The sequence below is a fragment of the Neoarius graeffei genome, chromosome 21 (assembly GCF_027579695.1).
Source record: "Neoarius graeffei isolate fNeoGra1 chromosome 21, fNeoGra1.pri, whole genome shotgun sequence".
NCBI classification, from domain to species: domain Eukaryota; kingdom Metazoa; phylum Chordata; class Actinopteri; order Siluriformes; family Ariidae; genus Neoarius; species Neoarius graeffei.
Genome location: NC_083589.1, coordinates 63,604,040 through 63,625,776, shown reverse-complemented (window position 1 = coordinate 63,625,776; position 21,737 = coordinate 63,604,040). Strand labels below are relative to the sequence as shown.

Sequence of the window (21,737 nt, the reverse complement as noted above, 5' to 3'; positions counted from 1 at the left end):
ATGAAGTCAAACTTTTTCAAAACTAAACTCTGAGATGTGGTTTTTTTAAATACGTCTTGTAGATTCTGAGGGACTTGGAGATGTGGATCAGAGAGGGATGGATGAGCGCAGCACCTCAGAAGATGACAGGATTTGCTTCCTGTTGAAGGAGAAGGACTCAGAGAGACACATTTCCTGTCAACACCGTTTAACCCGCAGTAAATTTAATTACAACCCGTTTGGGCTGCGCTTTGGCAAGAGAGAGGGACGATTAAAACCGGGCCGATCAGGACCGAGGGACATGATCCCACTTCTGCTTTTTGTGAGAGAACTGGAGGAAGAGTCATGAACACAAACAAAAAATATTTTAAAAAGTGCATTTTTAAGAGCTGCATTAAACAGAGATGCTGCTGTGATGAACATTTCAGCTTGTTAATTTAACACACCAGTTTGTTCTGTGGATGCTGTTCACTGTGTGTGTGTGTAATAAACTTTTATTTTATAAATTGTTGAAGGGTTTAGATTCGAAACTCATTTTCACACATGGAATATTTTCCCTTTCGATTACGTTCATTATGTCTTATATTAAATATAGTTAGTTTTTGTTTTTTTCTTTTTTATCAGACATCTAATTTTTGGGTTTGTTTACCTGACATGTTTCGACGTACAAGACGGAAGTTGTACGTCGGAACATGTCAGGTAAACAAACCCAAAAATTAGATGTCTGATAAAAAAGAAAAAAACAAAAACTAGGAATATTTTCCCATTTCATTACTTAGACATTGTGTTTAATTTTCAGCAAAGGGTTCAATGTGTTTAAAAAACAGACAACCATCAACATCTGTAAGTGGAATTTTATTCATTATTACTAATTTTACACTCATTTTAAACACATATTTTTTCTTTTTTTAGAGAAATATAGCTCAGCCCGGCTCCTGTCAACAGAAAGATTATAAAACTCTTTCACTCCGACTATATTAATGAAAAAAATGATCTGACAACATTTTATTCACAGATCAGTAGAACAGAAAGAGTTCGGACTCGGAGCTCGATCTTTAAACAACAAAAGCAAAACAGAAAAAAATGACAGAGGTGTAAAAATATACCTACGTCCTGCATGCATGTGGGGATGTATGTGAAGTGGAGGATTAGAGGCGTGTGTGTGTGTGTGTGTGTGTGTCCACTACAGGACAGCTTCACAGGTCCTTCAGGTCTTTCTGGATGTTCCACAGAGTGTCTGCACTCTTCCTCAGCTGCCCCACCTCACTGTCAGTCAGGGTCATGTTGATCACACTGCTCACACCGCTGGAGTTCAGGACACAGGGCAGGCTGAGATACACCTCCCCACCAATCCCATACATGCCCTACACACACACACACACACACAGCTATAAACAGTCGTTCTCTCTACAGTGTAAACTCCTCTGTTCTGCAGATGGCAGAAAACTTACAGTTCTGAAGAAAAAGTGAATAATGGTGTGTGGTGTGTGTGTGTGTGTGTGTGTGTGGTGTGTGTGTGTGTGTGTGAGATGTTCTCCAGATGTTGCATTTGGGTTACATTAGAATCAAATAAAAAAAGGTTCTGTGTTTGGACACTAGGTGGTGCTCTCAGGTCAATCAAAAACACACACACGTGATTTCTTCAAACCCAGGACAGAGTGAACTCCCAGCAGTCTTCAGTTATCTTTCATCAGAACAGGACAAGGGCTGCAAACCCTAAACACCGGAGTTTAAATGTCACAAAGCGTTTCTACAGTCAGGTCGGGTTTCTCCTCATTATTACAGAGGGAAGTGAACCCATTCATATCGTCTGTCTGTCTTTCTTCCTACTGTCTCTTTCACCCTCACTACCCGTCTCACTGTCCGTCTGCCCCCCCACGCCTCGCTGCCTGCCCGTCTCCCCCACTGTGTTTCATTGTCTAACCATCTGTCTCTCTTCCTCCCTCCCATCTCTCGCTCTGTGTGTGTGTGTGTGTGTGTGTGTGTGTGTGTGTGTGAGTATTCATCACCTTGACCATGGTGGAAACAGGATGGACTCTGCTCAGGTTCTTCACCAGGCTCTCAGTCAGATCAGCGACGCTCATTCCAATGGCCCAGTTAGTGTAACCCTTCAGCTTAATCACCTCATAGGCACTGTGACACACACACACACACACACACACACACACACACCTGCTCAAACTGAAACACTTTATATAGAACCACTGATGTTTTCATTGTCCTGACAGTTAGTGTGCACGCGCGTGTTACAGTCTGTGAATGCTAATATGTTAATGCTAATTTGTTATTAAAATAAACCTTTACATGAACACTACAGCTACAGATCCGGTTCTCAGATACAGTTCTAACTGGGTGTTTAGCTTCACACACTGAGTAAATCCCTGAGCCGAGATGTGTTTTATTGTGGACAGAGACACAGAGAGACCGGAGTCCTCACCTCAGGAAGACATTACTGTAGAAGACAAGACAGGAAGAGAAAAGGAAGAGACAGACTTCCTGAGATGCTGATTACTGATCATATTTATAAGGGAAAAATTTACACCCCAGAAGCCTTCTCTGTATTTCTCAGGATGGAGGGAATGAGGGCAGCTGTGGTCATTATGGGAAGTGGGCGGGGACTAGCACAGGGGGGTGGGGTGGGGGGTTACAGACATGTTCAAAAGCGTATTCTCTCATTACCAACACAGTGATCATCATTTAGTGCATTCAAATCTATATTTTGTTTAAAGTGCACCGTAAACCAAACCTGCACTACACACACCAAAATCTCAACACACCACAGCGTTACCTCCGAAACAAAACACTGCGACAATAACGACGTGGGGGTGGAGTTCATTTCACTCTGTGCATATTAACGGTTAAAGTGGTTTAGGTTAATGATTAACAGTTTATCAGTGCTGATAGTTAAAAAGTTAATGCTCAATCCCAATGAGTTTGAGGTTTAACGTTGTAAATGTCTGCAGTAGGGCCGATCCGGTCACACGTTTCATTCTTTAGCTCGCATTATCGTTTCACCCTGGACGCAGAGAACTTACAAGAAAGATAAGATCAAGTTACAGACACTTGTTTCTGTAAAATTAAGTTCATCTGTATTGTTACTACTGTATCTACTAACACCTTTACTGTCAGGGTGTAACGATCTGAAGATTCCCATCATCACGCCAATTTAAAGGGCAACGAGTGAAATGAATCGTTGGTGAAGATTCAGCAAGGTCTGTGGCTGCTGAAAACTTTTCATGTTTTTGATTCAATCCAATATAGCAGCAACATAAATCTGGTCCACATAATCAGTCGTCCTCCTGTCCCATCCTTGGGCTCAAGAAAGATATCAAACACAACAACCACTTTAAGGCCAGCATATTAACAGGTGTTAGGAAAAATGTGATTTTTTCCCCTCATTGCAGTTTACTGTATGGTTCGAGGTGCTGCCATGGACACCTTAGGCAGAAGACAAAGTTGGAGGAGAAGGAGAAACACTATGGGTGCCGACAGTGCTGCTCAGCTTGGCCCCCAATTAACATCAGGCCTGAAGAAAGTCGGTCACGTATCGATCAAAAGATACTAAATTGTACTGTATGATCATCCGTGGTATCATTAAAAATCAACTGAAACAAATTCAAACTGAAATCAAAACAAAAACATTTTCTTGCAGCAACAAACCTGTAAATAAATCCTGATGAATTCCCATCACTGCCACCACATGGCGCTGTTAGCGGTTTGCATGCGGGGCCCGTGGGGCCCGTGGGGCCTCCAGCTGCTTTAACAGCACTCAGGCGGGAACAAGCTGCCCCGGTGCAACCGCCCATCTAAAGATGATTTGTTCCAGAATTTGACACCAGGGGGCGCAACTCATTCCTGCTTACCATCTAAACACAATCAGTGGCAAGTCGGAGGCCTTACGCATGCGCGGTAGCGTTCATCCGGGTCACTGAGCATCAGGACGCGGCCGCTTCACGGCAAATCCAGCGGTCAGATCTTCTCGAGTGCGTTTCCGTCAAACTTCCCGGACTTTAAATGATGGAGTTGAGCGAGTCCCAAGTTAACCGCGGTGATAACTGGTCTAAAGAAGTTCTGATCAGTGGTGCTGAGATGCAGATCATTCTTCGCTTTTTCAATTTATGATTCATCTAAAAAGAGCCGACTCAAAGAGTCGATTCGTTCCCTGAATGACTCATCACTCAGAGTGAATCAGTTTTCCAGAAGTGAAAGTTGGATTTCCACCAAATCACGGAGAGGACAATAAAGCGAGTTAAAAACAAGCTTCTGATCCCTCATTTGTGCAGGCACACTTGTGTGTTTACCTGTCTAACCTCTGGTTTGCCACCAATAGAGACTGAGCGTGTAAATGTGAAGGAAAGTGGGCGCAGCATGGTGTCCTGGGCGCAGCATGTCCCGGGCGTGTCCTGGGTGTGTCCCGGGCGCAGCATGTCCCGGGCGTGTCCTGGGTGTGTCCCGGGCGCAGCATGTCCCGGGCGTGTCCTGGGCGTGTCCCGGGCGCAGCATGTCCCGGGCGTGTCCCGGGCGTGTCCTGGGTACAGCGTGTCCCCACTGCCCATGTAAAAGCAGCTTTAACTACATCGGAATTTGGCGTCCTTTTGTTTACGTCTGTGTGCAGTTCAGGAAGAGATGTGGCAACATGTTATGAAAAAAACAGCATTTCTGATTCTGAAGATTATTCCTCTCAAACTGATGCCATGGAAATAAAACCCACAATTCCACAGTGAGACGTGTTTGCGCCAACACAGGATTTCTGTTTCTAGTCAATGCAAAAACATCCCCAATTTCATATAAACCTGTAGACATCACCGAGTCTGGTGTGGACCTTGAACCGGACTGAAACGAAGGAATGGATTTGTTTTGGTTGCGGTACACGTGATAACAGCGCGTCGGGACAGAGTGACCTGGTGGAACAGAGTGCAAATCAAATCAGCCATCGTCCTCCTGTTTGTTTACAAGGACAAAGTCCAAGGTGGATAAAGGAAAAGGACAATTTGTGTCTGTCTCTGTGTGTGTGTGTGTGTGTGTGTGTGTGTGTGTGTGTAGGAAATTCCAGAAGTAGCACTGCTTAAAATGCAAGATACTGTATACTGTACATGCAGGATTTATTTGTTTGGTTCAAATCTCCTGAAAACTTCACCGATCTGGAGAATGTCGCTGTGCCTCATGTTTGCAGGTCACATCTACAGAAAAATAACCCTGAACGCGCTCCCTGACCGGTTCACTCTCATTATTCAGGAGGGAATCACGTCCTCACTGCAGTGGAACTGTACTGAGATCACGTCCCTCAGATGTGCCTCGCTGCGATAACTCACATTCCAGGTGGTGTAGTCAGGGATGAGACTGAATAAAAAGAAAAAAAATCTGAAATGAACGCCCAGTGGGGTCTGGGGAAAACGCCCCGGTGGGGGCTTGAAGCTTGAAGCCAGACACATTTTACAATTTCAACATATACTGTGTGCAATCTCCTGGCATTTTTATACCCAACACATGCCTGGAGTTTTGCTCAGATCCAGTGTGAACAATGAACATGCACACTGTCAGAAACAGGGGTACAGTAGGAGTCCATTTCTGTCCCCCAAGGTACAGTCTACACTAATTTACCCCTTAGGACTCATTATTGGACCTGAAGGTAACTATGTGTAGCTTTTTAAAGCCACAAAGGGACATATATGTTCCCAAGCAGTATACAAAGGGTACAAATAAGTACCGCAGAGGGTCCTGATCCAGTGACGAGCCGCTGTACCCCTAAAGGTACAGTAATGGACTTTATTATCCATACAGGACACTTTTTCGATGGAATATAAACGTATTCTATTCCCTTCTAGCGGGTTTCATTCATTTGGTTTGATAGCATGCAATATTGTTAGCATATCGCTTATCCTACATGTATTACATCACTCTACCCAATGGAGAATGAGCGTTGAATATGGTTTACGATATTGCACGGTTGTCAAGACAACATGACATCACACGTCGGAGACATAAAACTTCTGTGCTAGCGAGCGACTGTGATGATTTGTAAACAAACATGGCCGCCAGGTTTGCTTCATTAAATACGGAAGATTTTGAGAGAATTTTGAAAGAGAAAGACGCGCTGAGCACCTGAAAGTAATGTGTATGTATAATAATAATAATAATAATAATGTCTGGCTTTTTCGTGGTCTGTCAGATATATTCCATTCAGCGACTTGTCTTCGACTCGTTCAGTATCATGCTCGCTGAATGGAATATATCTGATAGACCACGAAAAAGCCAGATAATGTTATTTAAATATTTTTTGAGAGTGCATTTAAAATTCACAGTAAATTAGATTACTCAGATGATTATACTATTTAACAACTAGAAAAGCACTCGGAGAGCGCAGACCTCCGCCAAGAATCCTTTTAAAAAATCCAGGATCCAGAAGGTGATCCGGATCAGCGCCAAAATTTAATGGATTGTTACTTGTGCCCGGTCACACCTCTGGAAAAAATTTCAGAGCAATCCGTTCATTACTTTTTCCATAATGTTGCTAACAGACAAACAAACAAACAAACCAACAAACCAACGCTACCGAAAACATAACCGCCTTGGCGGAGGTAATAAACAATGCATCTCCATGTAAGGCAGATATACTCCGTATGATAAAGGAATGGTTTGAATAGTCTGTACGGAATATCGCAGTGTTTATCAGAATTATATTCTGAAGTATTTAACTGTTCCACACTTGCCGAGTCCTACAGCGCCTGGGGATTTACCGTACTATAGAGATGAGCAGTCGGCCTCAATCTAGTACATTTCCACACAGACTAATTATTCATATCCTGTATTTATTTTTAACCAACCTCACGCTCCGTAGTTTATGGAATCTGTGCAAAGTTCACAGAGGGCTTCGCCCGGCTGATTGAGCTCCTTTATAAACTCTCCCAGTTTGGGTCGTATAACTTTCTCACCCTTGTCTTCCAATAATTTCATCGCTATTTTTTCTTCCTGCCACCACTGAAATTTATTTTTCATGGAAGAATCCAACTCTTTAACTGCTACGATATTTCGAGCATCCGTAATCGTCACCATTCTGTTCATGCCGCGTAGTTCACAGCACTGCAATCCACGATTCGTTGAAATTATCTCCAACCAATCAGTAACATCGACACTCCGTGAGCCGAGAAGCACTAAGGAAGCAGCTAGTATCAAAACATACGTTGTAAACACTGAGAAATAATGCCGACCATGTCGGACAGAACTACATCTAACTGCAGAGCCCCTCCAGATTTTTTTCACAAATTTACACTGATCTCATAAATGACCTCGCAGATGTATAAAAATTGGAATTCTGCCAAAAATCAGAAAAATCTCACGTGTGTGTAGTGAAGTGTGCAGGCGGCTGCTACACACTCAACTTCACACGTTTTTATCGTCTTGTTCAGTGGAGCATTAATCACTCAGTGCGTTTACATGCACATAGAGAAAATCGAATTTCTGCCGTTGCTCGACTGAAATCGAAGTTCTAAATGCCATGGAAACACCTTAGCTCGGCTGAAATCGAACCGAACTGGATTTCTCGTAATCGAGCTACGCGACCTAGATTATGCGATTGTAGCCGAGCTACTTAGTGCATGTAAACCCTATCGAGCTACGTAGTCGAGCTACTTACTTCAGCACTGCCCCTTCCGGAAGTGACGAGTGACGAGACCACAAGCAGGAAACACAACAGCCTCGGTTGGCATGACAACAGTAGTAGTAGCGAGCAGCAGAAGAGGTCAGGAGGAACAAGGAGAACGAACGAACAAACAAACGAAGAAGAGAAAATGGCGAGCAGAACACAGAACTGATAACTTTGCTTATACTCTTGAATAGCTCTTCTTCATGATGACAGCCGGAAGTGTACCAACACGATGGGGCATGTAGCGCCACCTGTGGCTCGGGTGCACAATGCACCTCACACAATAGCTCGATTTCCTTGTGTGCATGTAGGATTGGATTTCTCTGGCACCCCTGCTGGGACCCTTAGCTCGATTACTGACAGTAGCTCGATTTGGATGTGCATGTAAACGCACTGAGTGTTTTGACTTGGACAGCATGTAAACACTGACGTCTCACACACCTGTCAGGTAAACACAGGGTGAGGCTCAAGTGCACAGCATCAGCGTATAAAATCACTAAAACGGTGTTACGGAATGGTCTAGGACAGGGAATAATTATTGCCATAAGATATGGAGACCAAAAGGAAGACAGACAATGTATTATTGGTATAAAAACAGTTTAAGAAATGAAATTATTGTAGCAGATTCAGCGTTATCGAAAAAATCTAAACTGTATTGCATCGTGTCAAAGCCTGAGATAGGAGCCAGAACCGGAGGCTACGTTATGAACCCTGACCACATTATAACTGCACTGGAACTGCGCTATAACGAACTCTTATGTGCTTCCATCTGCTCTGTACAGATTTATTTATTTATAAAATTAACCATTATGGTGTGATTTTACTGATACCTGTCCACCACCATCTTGTGAGCCTCCTTCCAGTTCTCGGGGTCCTGATCTGTCCCAATGGCCGGGTTGAGCTTCTGCAGGTTCACCCCAGCGACGTTAGCGCCGCTCCATACAGGCACTGAGGAACACAGGATCCAGGAAGAGCTCAGATTTCCTGTCCATCTAAAAATTTTGCACCACTGTATAAAATTATACACCCTGAGGTACAATGTGTTTATATAACAAGCTTCCATGTTTATGGTTTGCTATGTTTAAGATACAAGAACAACGTTTTTAGCCGTGACCATCCATGGCACCACGCCCAGTCTCCTCCACCATCTCCCCCCAGAGGCTCACCGCTCGAGTCTCCGTGCTCTCCCAGGACGTAGCCGTTGAAGCTGCTTGCATGGATCCCCAGCTTCTCAGCCATGATGAAGCGGAAACGGGCCGTGTCCAGGTTGGTGCCACTGCCGATGACACGGTGCTTGGGAAGGCCGCTGAGCTTCCAAGTCACGTAGGTCATGATGTCCACTGTTTTATACAATGAGCAAAAATGTACATATACAGTAAGTAATGTGTAATCAAAATATGTGTTACAAAGTAAAGTATTCAGATATGTTTTTTAAATTCATTTCCTCACTCTGAAGCAGGGTGGTGGTAGCACTGATGCTGGAAATCATTAAATAAAAACAATTAAGTTCTAACTATTAAAATGGCACTAATGGGATACTGATTTTTTTTTTTCATATCCATTCCATTACTTCTGCAGACCTACAATCATATTTCTCTTTGGTTTGGATTTTTTAACAGAAGTCTTGAGAATTATTCATGTTGAGAAAATGTCAGTCACAATTCGAAACGTATGAGGAGACATTTTTAATAACTGTGTGTAATCTTCATTTTATAACCATTGTGCCTGTTTTATTGAAGGGTGCCAATAGTTCTGCAGCTGACTACCATGTATAGGTAATAAAAGTGGGCGGTTCTGTGCTGAAGCTTGGTCTCACCCGGGTTGGAGACGACGATGAGGATGCAGTTGGGACTGTGTTTGACGATCTGAGGGATGATGTGCTTGAAGATGTTGACATTCCTCTGCACCAGGTTGAGGCGGCTTTCGCCCTCCTGCTGACGAACTCCAGCCGTCACCACAACGATGCGCGAGTTCGCCGTCACTGAGTAGTCTGGCAACCGACAGCATGTACACAGATGGAGTTATAACACAGCTATGAGTTATATGAACACCGACATCTGACCATCACCATGCTCACACTCCAAGTGTGTCCTGATGTTCATATCATCACAATATCAATATCACATAAACCTGCACCCTCCTGTCACGATTACTATCATCATCATCATCATCTTTATTTGTAGAGCACTATGGTCGCTCAATGCTCTGCAAAATCTCATCTCATCTCATTATCTGTAGCCGCTTTATCCTGTTCTACAGGGTCGCAGGCGAGCTGGATCCTATCCCAGCTGACTACGGGCGAAAGGCGGGGTTCACCCTGGACAAGTCGCCAGGTCATCACAGGGCTGACACATAGACACAGACAACCATTCACACTCACATTCACACCTACGCTCAATTTAGAGTCACCAGTTAACCTAACCTGCATGTCTTTGGACTGTGGGGGAAACCGGAGCACCCGGAGGAAACCCACGCGGACACGGGGAGAACATGCAAACTCCGCACAGAAAGGCCCTCACCGGCCACGGGGCTTGAACCCAGGACCTTCTTGCTGTGAGGCGACAGCGCTAACCACTACACCACCGTGCCGCCCCCTGACTGTTTTATTTTATTTAAAAAAAGAAGTCTGTGAACCACTAAAGTGATTTTAAAGAATCATTTGACAACAGTTCGAAGTGAATCACTTGCACATTTGCAAAGGTGAACAGATGAATTATTTGGATAATGATTCAGATCACTTTAAAGATTCGTTCACAGGGCGTTGATGTCTCACCCTTATCAGCGATGATCTTGTGGGTCTTGAGGAACAGGCTGCCATGCTGCAGGTCCATCATCTCTCCTTTCAGCTTGTCCTCAAGCACATCAACCAGCGCCAGCTCATCACACAAATCCTACAGGGGGGAGGAGGGATCTGAGTCGGTCATGGGAAATTCACTCAGCTCAAAACGCAGCATCCTAAGAACAAACACTGAAATTGTGTGTGTGTGTGTGTGTGTGTGTGTGTGTGGTCTCTTACCTTCAGCAGGATGCTGACAGCACAGGCCATGCCCACTTGCCCAACTCCCACCACAGTCACCTTGTTGGTGGGCGGTTCAGCAGGACCACTGCTCAGGGAGGTGATGAGTTTCTCCAGGACTGAGGCCATGATCTACACACAGTCACAGCATTTATTACAGAAAATTCACAGATTTATTTGTGTCACTAGTGTTTTGAAGCTTGCCTTAATGAAACGCCGCCTCCTTCATTACACCTCATTAACTCTTCTTACCCTACGTTCACACTAGCAAGTGACAAGTCGCTCGTTTGTACGTAGTATATCTCTTGTGGGCGTGTACTGACTCGTACCATTATCACTTGTGGGCGTGGTCTGTTCAGATGGAACATTCTCAGCTTCGTACTAGCGTCGTTGTCAGATCAGATTAGTAAAACAGACTAACCATACCCACTACATTCACTCACCAGAAGCACCAACACTCTCTGCTACTTCCTTCCCAGCCTTTTCCCTTCAGAATCTCTCCATACACATTTCATGATAGGATTAGATGAAACCATGGTTAAACGTTCTTTCTTCCATTTTTACTTCAAACAGTAAACAGGATTTGTTGCTCTACAGCATCGTAAGTAATTTACAGTGAACTGATAAAACATCAAATCAAAAGCTGAAATTGTTTGTGTCATGCACGCACGCACACACGCACGTAAAAAACAAACCATCAATAACCTTACTCACCTGTGAATGTAAAAAGTGCTTCAGGTCACTGAAGTAAATCAGTAGAATTTGAGAGAAATCAAACATTCCAGCAGATCTCTTGGGCTTGATATCTGTCTCAACCTGCACTTAATACCTGCTTAATCGGCTCCACACGGTTCATATCCCATCTTATGGACTCCATCAGGCACATATTACACAGATGTAAAATTTTTTTTTTTTTTTGGGGGGGGGGGGGGGTGCCAAAACATTTTTCCTCCACTAACATTTTTAAAGGTGATGTATTATATCCCTTTTTCCACATGTTGACACAGTGCCCTGAGGTCTCAATGAAATGTGTGTGACATGCTTTGGCTAAAATCCCACGGGGATTAAAGGCCAATTTATGCTGACAACCCAGTCCTTGCAGATGGCGTCGCAGATGGCGTCTGCATAGCCCCCCCCCCCCCCCCCCTTCGCAGACGCTCTGCGCGCACCTCCCAAAAATTGTGACCACCGCAGACAGCGTCGCAGACAAGAGAGCTCTGATTGGTCCACTCTACATCCGCTGTACACGCACTTCCGCTTCCCTACTTTCCCGGTTTGGTTTGTTTTCACGACCGCCATTTTTAAAAACACGAGCAAAGATGGAGCAGCATGAAGAGCGGTTGATCGAGGAAGTGAGGAAGTACGGACATCTATACGACTCCAGTTCTAGTCATTATAAGTAACCGGAGGATAAACACTCCACTAACCACACCCACCAACTACTCCTAGCGATTTCGCGACTTCGCGCCCCCTTGCGTTGTGGCGGTGAATAACATCGTGCACATCTATTACTCCCCGCTCAACGATAAATTACAACTGTCTGCGAAAAGCTATCTGCGAAAGCCTTGTCGCAAGAGCACGCAGAGGCCTTAAAACCCCACCGCTCCTGCTCACTCTGTCTAAACAGTGCTGTTCAAAAACAGCTGATTTGAGGAACAGCCTGCCTCTTTAAATGATAATGAGCTCACCCCACCCCCTCTTCCACCAACCAATCAGGTAGCACTGCCTCATGAATATTCATTCGCAAAGGCAGTTCTCAAGCCATGAGTGGAGATACTTAGATGAGGGGGTGGGATTATTCTAATGAGCTCCACTTGTGCGTAGAAAGAGGAGCCAAATCTGAGCAGCCTGCTGAAGCTCATGATTTCTGAAAAGAAACGGACGCGAGTGTTTTATTTCAGAGTTTGTGGGCTGGTAGGTGACAGTTACCAAAATGTATGTGCCCAAGCACTAATATATATAAGAAAACCCTAAAAGGGCATTTATTTGTGCGCATGCACCAGCTCGCGTGCAGCCTGCAACGGATGCTCCTGATCCTTTTTATCTATTTTTCCTACTTGTCTTATCTTCGTTTTTTTTTGTTTTGCTATTTTTTCTCCGTTACCATAACACTGTAATCAAGCCACTATGAGGGTTGCAAGAGTTTTGGTGTTTTTGCTTGCAGTCGCAAAACTTTTTTTCAGCGCCGCCCGCATTGTTTACACCAGGGATCAGCTGATCGAACTGAAGCCGGCCGCTCTAGCGACAAGACCGGAAGAGATCCCTGCGGTAATTTGGCAGAAAACACACAGAGGATGCAGAGGAAATAATGCCGCTTTTCCACTACAAACGCGGCTGAGCCGAGCCGTGCCGTGCCGAGTCGAGCTGAGTCGAGCTGAGCGGGGCTGTTGGAGTTGCATTTCGACTACAACCGCGCTGAACCGTGCTGGCTGGAAGTGGGTGGACACATTGGGTGGAGTTAGCGAAAGTGGGTGGACGTCACGTGATGTCGTTAAGCAGCGCAAACAGTGACATCAGTGACAGTGGCGGAACAAGTCAGAGCCGGGCCGGGGGCGGGGCAAATGACCGGGCCCTTTATTAAAGCTTATCATAACATCATTTTAGGCTACAAAATGTCCGCAACTGCGGTGTTTACCAATTTCAACACTACCGGGTGCAACTATGTTATTTAGTACATCAAGTCCTTCAAACGAACATGTAACTCAGAAACAAAAAACATTAGGATACTGTACATGGCTCATAATAAAACATCAATAGCCTATACTGCGCACATTATTTGAAGGGCATACGAATGAGCGCTCAGAGGTTGCAGCGGTGACAGGAAGAGTCAGAAATAAAAGGAGGGCGGTGCAAACCTCACTGAATGCACTGTGTTTACCAGTTTCAACACTACGGGGTGCAACTATGTTATTTTGTACATTAAGTCCTTCAAACGAACATGTAACTCAGAAACAAAAAAAACATTAGGCGACATACTGTACATGGCTCATAATAAAACATCAATAGCCTACTGCGCGCATTATTTGAAGGGCATACGGCGAGCCTTGCGCTCCGCGAACTCGTGCACGATGCTCTGTATGTCACTGATTCAGTGAGCTTTTAAGCGGTAGTCTCACGACCCGAATAGTAAACAATAAACATGGAGGACATGGAGTCGTTAGTGTTGCTGGTCTTGGTGCTGTGGCTTGTTGTCACCGACAACGCCAACAGATACTGGCAAGAGCGTATAGATGAGGCGAGGCGCATAAGGCTTCAGAAATTCTCGTAATTCGTAATTATTCTTCTTCCGGGTTTGCGGTGTTTACAGATCCCAGCGCGCTCGCGGGGCGTGTGTGGGCATGTGAGGACACGCCTCCTCACCAATCAGTGCACAGGGGAGTGTCTGCTCACGCCCCCAGCCTCACTCGGCACGGTTTGGCTCGCTTCAGCCCCACTCCAAAACGGTGCGAGTTTTAGGGGCTAAGCAGGGCTGAAGCGAGCCAAGTCGTGCTGTTCTTTGGTAGTCGAAACGCGAGCCGTGTCGGGCTGAAGTGAGCTGAAGCGAGCTGAAGTGAGCTGAAAAAGGGTAGTGGAAAAGGGCCATAAGAAGCTACAGAGGAAGAGGGTGGCTTTGAGACAACAGAAGCTTATTGAAAAATCTTATAAGCCGTGTCTCCCCTCTATCAACATGGGGAACGTGAGGTCCCTTGAGAATAAAGTGGACGAGCTGACGGCACTGGCCCAGAGTCAGACGGAGCATCGGGAGTGCAGTTTAATGTGCTTCGTGGAGACAAGGCTGCATTGGGATGTTCCTGACGACAACGCTACAATCAAGGGCTTCCACACAGTGCGTGCGGACAGAGACTGCGTCAGGAGCGGTAAGCGCAAAGGGGGAGGGCTTTCCGTTCTTGTGAACAACCGGTGGTGTAACCCAGCTCACATCACTGTGAAGGAGCGCATCTGCAGCCCGGATGTTGAACTGTGTGCTGTCGGACTTTGTCCATATTATCTGCCCAGGGAGTTTTCTAATGTTATCATGGTGGCTGTTTATGTTCCCCCTCTGCAAACCCGAGCTCTGCCTGTGACACTATTCACTCTGCAATCGCCCGGCTACAGTCTCAACACCCGAGTGCATTCATTGCTGTCTCAGGTGACTTTAATCATGTTAATTTGGACAAAACACTTTCCACTTTCACCCAATTTGTGAACTGTCCTACCAGAGAGGGAACAACAATAGACCTGCTGTATACTAATGTTAAAGAGGCTTACAGCTCTTCCCCCCTCCCCCCACTGGGCAGGTTTAGTTTATTAGTTTATTTAACAGGGGCCATGTACAGAACAAATCCCTTACCAGAGTTAGCTATACAGCTAATTTTTATCTGTGGCCCCTGGCAGGTCAGACCACAACCTGATTTACCTCTCCCCCTGCTATGTGCCTCTTGTGAAGAAACTGCCCACCACATCAAAGATAGTGAGGAGATGGACAGACGAGGCCAACGAGACACTGCAGGGATGCTTCAAAGTGAAAGACTGGCAGACACTGTGTGAGCCCCACAGAGACGACATTGATGGGCTCACAGAGTGCATCACAGGATACATCAACTCCTGTGTGGACACCATTGTCCCAGCTAGGACTGTCGACTGTTACCCCAACAACAAGCTGTGGGTAACGAAGGACATCAAAGCCCTCTTAAATGAGAAGAAGAGGGCTTTCAGAGCCGGCAACAAGGAGGAGGTACGAGGAGTACAGCATGAACTGAGAGCAACGATCAGGGAGGCCAAGGAAAAATACAGGAGGAAGTTGGAGTGGAAACTCCAACAGAACAACATGAGAGAGGTGTGGAGTGGAATGAAGACCATCACTGGTTACAAGCCAACCAACAGTGAAGGAGTGGATGGCAATGTGGAAAGGGTGAATGAGCTGAATCTCTACTTCAACAGATTCGATGGCGTGACCCCAACCCACCACCACCACTCTTCTGCGGGATGGCTACAACCACACACTTCACATTCTCTCCCCTCCCCTGCCTGTTCTTGTCCAACCTCATCCCCATTTCAGGACCTCGCTCACACCTCCTCAACAGACCCCCTGGCTGAGCACCCCCCCCCAAGAAACACCTTCATCCCTCCCCCACCCATCACCTCCACACCGACCATCAGCGAGGAGCAAGTGAGAAGACAGCTGAAGAGACTCAGCTGGCCCGGATGGTGTTAGCCCCAGGGGCCTGAAGACCTGTGCCCTCCAGCTAAGTGGAGTACTTCAGCATGTCTTCAACATGAGCCTGGGTCTTCAGAGGGTCCCTGTGCTGTGGAAGACGTCATGCCTCGTCCCTGTACCGAAGAAGCCACGTCCCAGTGACCTCAAAGACTACAGGCCCGTGGCATTGACGTCACACATCATGAAGACCCTCAAGAGACTCATCCTGGAGCAGATCCGGCCTATGGTCCAACCACTTCTTGACCCCCTTCAGTTCGCCTACCAGCCCCGTCTTGGAGTAGAGGACGCAATCATCTACCTGCTCAACAAAGTCTACGGCCACCTGGACAAGCCAGCCAGCACTGTGAGGATCATATTTTTTTTTATCTCTCCAGTGCTTTTGACACCATTCGGCCGGCTCTGCTGGGTGAGAAGTTGACAGCGATGCAGGTGGATGCCCCATTGGTGTCCTGGATTGTGGATTATTTGACTGGCAGACCACAGTACGTGCGCTTGCAGTGCTGTGTGTCGGACAGAGTGATCAGCAACACCGGGGCTTCGCAAGGGACTGTCCTTTCTCCTTTCCTTTTCACTCTCTACACCACTGATTTCAACTACTGCACGGAGACCTGCCACCTCCAGAAATTTTCTGATGACTCTGCAGTGGTTGGACATATTACTGGTGGTGATGAGAGCAAGTACAGGACGGTGGTGGACAACTTTGTCACGTGGAGCAGGAAGAACCACCTACAGCTCAACGTGACGAAGACGAAAGAACTGGTGGTCAATCTGAAGAGAATCAGGGCTCCGGTGAACCCTGTTAACATCCAAGGGGTCAGTGTGGACGTGGTGGAGGAATATAAGTACCTGGGGGTGTACTTGGATAATAAACTGGACTGGTCCAAAAACGTGGACACTGTATACAAAAAGGGCCAGAGCCGTCTCTATTTTCTGAGACAGCTGAGGTCCTTCAACATCTGCCGAACGATGCTGCGTATGTTCTATGAGTCTGTGGTGGCCAGTGCCATCCTGCACGCTGTCGTCTGCTGGGGCAGCGGCTTGAAAGTGAAGGACACTAACAGACTCAATAAGATCATCAGGAAGGCCGGCCATGTTGTAGGCGTGGAACTGGACTCTCTGACAGTGGTGTTGGAGAAGAGGACACTGTCCAAAATAAAAACAAACAACCTTAGACTGTCCTTCCCACCCTCTCCATGAGGAGCTGATCAGCCACAGGAGCACGTTCAGTAAACGGCTGGTTCTTCCACGCTGCATAACTGAGAGACCCAGGAAATCATTCCTACCTGCTGCAGTCAAGCTGCACAACGCCACTGTATAACTGTGGTGCACTGTCTTACCATGCGTCCTTCACTCAGGTGCAATACATGTATATAGGAATCATTGTATATAAAATCCCTTCATTTTGCTTTTACTTAAGTCATTTGAACTTATTTAAATTTAAATTCTTTTTTCAGACGATTTTATCTTCTATTTTTTAGACATGTTTACTTCTCTGATTCAGGAGCTTGGTAGCAAATTTGAATTTCCCTCCGGGGATTAATAAAGTAATTCTGATTATTCTATTCTATTCTAATTCTGATTATTTCTCTTTACCGCAGCAATGTTGAATTCTCGATTCCGATTGGCCACAAAGTGATGATTAATTTTCTCCACAGCAGCTTTGACTGTAATAGTCTCTGTACACTTGCTTTAAATACACACACACACACACACAATCAAGATAAAATAAAAAATAATAATAAAACTGTAACTGTCTCCAAACTACTGTGGTACAAGAGGAGTAAAACACTCTGAGGTGTTGATTATTTTCCTACAATAGCACGACACCAAGTGTTTTATTCCTTAGGGCTGTAACTGTAATGTGACTGAAATGATTCTGAATCACGTTTAATTGAATTCAGAGTTAAAAGATCAACTTTTGCATGCATGAGAGCTAAACGTGAAACATATGTGAGTCAACGTGTCGCTAATCCTCCTCGTCATTTTCCAGCCGCTGAGTGCCGGGTACTCACTTATCCTCAGTGCCAAGAGAAATGACAAAAGGAGAACAGGGCACAGGCATGACGCTCGCTCGGAGCTCTGTGTGTGTGTGTGTGTGTGTGTGAGAGAGAGAGAGAGAGATTGGCATAGTATTGCATAAATATCACGTGTTTCATTTGAGCATGATGTATAAATAAGGACTTTAATGTGTGTGTGTGTGTGTGTGTGTGTGTGCGCGCGTGCGAACATCTGTGAAACACACATCTTTTTACAATAAAAGCCACAGCGAGCTGCCGCCAACTCAAATTCCTTCCCAATTAAGTTTATCTCGGCTAATAAAACCCACTCTGGTGTACAGAGTCAAAGAGTGCAGCTGAGTGCAAAAGTTTGTATACCCCAGGGCAAAGTGAAGCTGAAAGTCTACATTAAGGACACTTTCATATCCATTAGTGCATTTGTTAAATATTTTACATATTATACAGTACTATACTGTACAGAACTAAAAAAAAAACATTGTCTCAGGGATGTGTACAGCTGACAACATCCTGAAAAAAAATTCATCCATCAGTCAGAAATACAGAGACATTAAAAAGTAAAACCAGACCATTACAACCAGCAGGTGTGTGCAGGAGAACACGCAGCCGTCACTCAGTAAATGATTAGAAAACTCTACCAATAATAGCTGGAGACATTTTGCCACCAACATCCAGTGTTTGTTTTCTCTTTCAGTAGGACCCCGAAATACTTTTTAGAGTAAAGTTCCATGAGCCTTTCTGGGTCAAAGGCAACTGAACTACTTTGTACTCAAACTGTGCCATAACCCAGTTTGCATTTCCAAAGGCACGGGTTTCCAGCCAGAGTGGAGTTATTTTGCTGAACAGATGAACAGTCTGATGCCAGGAAATAAAAGAACTCTGTAAACACATGGAACAGCACAAGTGGGTGAAAGGAGAACAAACAGCGCTGTTTCTGCAAAGACCTTCAAGAACTGCATTCAGTTTTTCTTATTATGGTTGTCACGGGTTCACTGTTTGTCATGAGATATGATCAGATCGTTGATTTCCCCCGTCTGCCCTTTTTTTTTTTTTTTTTAACTCCAGGGCTCTCATGTCTGGCTCCTCAAGACACCCCAAAAAAATCCAGGTTAGATTTCAGAAGCCCTCCGTCTGGACTCATCCTGATCACATTATGGAAACGTCCGTTTCTGTTTAATCTTCTGCGTTACTTTACTCTTCTGCCTGTTTCTTAGCAATGTTATCAACATTTATTGGCTTTTTTGTTTGTTTGTTTGTTTGTTTGTTTATTAGATTATTTTGGCTAAGCAGCACTGCACGCTGTCATGCTAGTTCGTGTTTCGTTTTCCTCACAGCTGCTCTCTCTTTCACATTTTAATAACAATATGATGCACACTGACAGCGTACCACATTTTACAGGAACACTGCTCTCAAAAATAGCTTTCTAAACATTGTTGTCGTTTGGCTAACAGGGACGCCGTTAACAAGTTAGCAAACAATCGCTTAACGTGTTTCCCCCCCAGCAAGCTAACACACTGCTGGATGCAGTAGTAATGCGGTGGTGTGTTGAAAGCGGTGGTGTGTTAGCTTGCTGGATGCAGTAGTAATGCGGTGGTGTGTGTTAGCTCATCAGTAGCAGTTAAACTGAGGTGGGGTTTACATTAGACCGTATCAGCAGATCATCAGATTAACGTTTTTAAAACGATTAGTGTGCACACAGCAACGCCAATACACGATTCGCGTGCACATAGCAACGCCAATACGCGGATACGCTCGGCTCCGCAGGCATCCTGCGCTCCAAATCACTCCGCCCTGAACAGCGAGTGCCCTCTGGAGGGTGCGCACTCCGGCCCTGCGCAGCTCACAGAGCGCGCAAGTGAAGCGCACGAGTAGTGATTCAGGACTGAGCCGCTGTGTGTGTGATCCCAGCGCAGATCACTTACCACTCGCAAGTGGAAGGATGGCAAGCCTAAAGACAATCATAACTACACAATGGGCAGTATTTGCATCAGTATTTGCAGTATTTTCATACTTTTATACTCTTTAATGAAAGATCGCAGTCGCGTCACATGACCAATGCCAGCGAATCAGGAAGGTGGATGTCACAGTGACGTTGTCCAATGACGACACCAGCTAGAGCTCAGCACAGCGTATCCGCGTATCTCAATGTTTACACAGCACCGGACCAGACACGATCTGGATTGAATACGTGGACCCTGGCGGATTCCCGTTTCCCGGCATTTTAATGTAAACGGACAGTGCATCCGCGAAGAAAACGAGACAGATACGGTCTAATGTAAACTTGGCCTGAGATGATGAAGTTCGGGTCAGGTTTGTTTCCCCAGCGCGCGCACTTCCTGTTTCTAAAGGAAACTGCTGAAGTACAGAATCAAGTCATGAATCTCAAACTGGTTTTTTTTCAGCACCGCATCCGTTGTACAAATCCACATTTTTGTACACAAAATTAATGATAATATATTTATTTCCCCCAGTGATTAAACTGTGTGATGTTTAGAATCACACCGTCACAGCCCTCTAACGGAGCCTTGGGGGGGGGGGGGGGGGGAATGACGTCATATCGCCCCCCGAGTGTCCCGGATGTGGCAGCAGCGCTGTGACCCAGAGCCGCGCGGGCTTAGTGACGTCACAGCGTCCTCAGTGTCCTTCAGGGCTCCGCTCACATTTACACAACAGAGCTTTCAGCGCAGGGCCGAGCGGTGCTGGCTTTCTTTACCGGTCATGCATCATACCGACACACACACACATTCTCACACACACACATTCTCACACACATTCTCACTCTCACACACATTCTCACTCTCACACACATTCTCACTCTCACACACATTCTCTCACACACATTCTCACTCTCTCTCTCTCTCTCTCACACCAGTGTAAATGATGTGAACGTTATTCAGCGCTGATGTGAACTCACTACTGCATTTATACTGAAAAAGAAATCTGCATCAGGAAATGTCTTAAATCACAAACAAACTCAAACACCAAACTAACTGTAGAGCATTAAACAATAACGAATGAACAGGAAACGGTGAGAAACCCCAGACGCATGAGCACCGGCTGACCCGGGCGGGTTTACTCTCCTCTCTGTAACGGACCCGCGCGCTCTAAAACACCCGCTCTCCGTGAAACACAAGAAAAGTGAACATGCTGGAAATCAGCGGCCCGGTGACATAACGGTGTGTGATACCTACATCCGGTGTGCGCGCGGTGACATAACGGTGTGTGATACCTACATCCGGTGTGCGCGCGGTGAGATAACGGTGTGTGATACCTACATCCGGTGTGCGCGCGGTGAAGAGTCTCTGCGTCCCCGGTGAAGCGGCTCTGGAGCTCCGCACGCGCTGCAGGAGTGAGACGGAATGAAGGGCGCGCGCGTTCTCATTCAGCTTCCGCCAGAAAAGAGGAGGAGGCGCGCGCACTACGCAAACTGCGCAAGTGCGTAAAAGCGCATTCGGTGCGTAGAGGGAGGTAGAGGATGAGGGGGAGGGGGAGGTAGAGGATGAGGGGGAGGAGAGGAGAGGACAGGAGGATGAGGGAGGGGGAGGAAAGAAAGGAGGGAGAGGAAAGGAGAGGAGGGGAGGGGAGGGAAGGAGGAAAGAAAGGAGGGAGGGAGAGGAAAGGAGGAGGGGAGGAGAGGAGGATGGGGGGGGAGGGATGATGTAAGAATGCCGATACACAGTCAGAGACTCGGGGCTGGGACTCGACCAACCTTGACTTTTTTTCCCCTCTACAGAAACCAAGCTGGGGCAGAAAAAAAATAAACAAGAAAGAGAATGAGTTCCTGATGTTTTTACTGTTGCATGAAAAGAAAACCCCTTTTAAACCATCATCAGTCTTCAGCTCTCTCTATCAGCACTCCTCAAAATGGCGTTCCTTGTCTCTGCTTCT

At 45.9% G+C, this 21,737-nt stretch overlaps 2 protein-coding genes across 3 annotated transcripts in view; one reads left to right on the top strand and one right to left on the bottom strand.

Annotated features, from left to right (window-relative positions):
• Nucleotides 1-328, top strand: part of kiss2 (kisspeptin 2) — a 30,719-nt gene extending 30,391 nt beyond the window's left edge. Inside the window, exon 2 of the mRNA XM_060903494.1 lies at nucleotides 63-328. Coding sequence (XP_060759477.1) covers nucleotides 63-328 — 266 coding nt within the window. The remainder of the gene's footprint in view (nucleotides 1-62) is intronic.
• A 487-nt stretch (nucleotides 329-815) lies between these two features.
• On the bottom strand, nucleotides 816-21,258 carry ldhba (lactate dehydrogenase Ba). 2 transcript variants are annotated; one of them, XM_060903491.1, is made up of 8 exons: nucleotides 21,125-21,258; nucleotides 10,638-10,769; nucleotides 10,395-10,512; nucleotides 9,438-9,611; nucleotides 8,788-8,961; nucleotides 8,452-8,569; nucleotides 1,989-2,112; nucleotides 816-1,343 (listed from the first exon to the last, which is right to left on the bottom strand). In XM_060903491.1, the coding sequence occupies exons 2-8, from the start codon at nucleotides 10,764-10,766 to the stop codon at nucleotides 1,176-1,178; spliced, it is 1,005 nt and encodes a 334-aa protein (XP_060759474.1). In that variant the 5' UTR covers nucleotides 10,767-10,769; nucleotides 21,125-21,258; the 3' UTR covers nucleotides 816-1,175. The 2 variants fall into 2 exon arrangements, with proteins under 2 accessions (XP_060759474.1, XP_060759476.1); XM_060903493.1 differs by lacking the exon at nucleotides 21,125-21,258 and adding an exon at nucleotides 21,041-21,055.
• Between the last annotated feature and the right edge of the window lie 479 nt (nucleotides 21,259-21,737).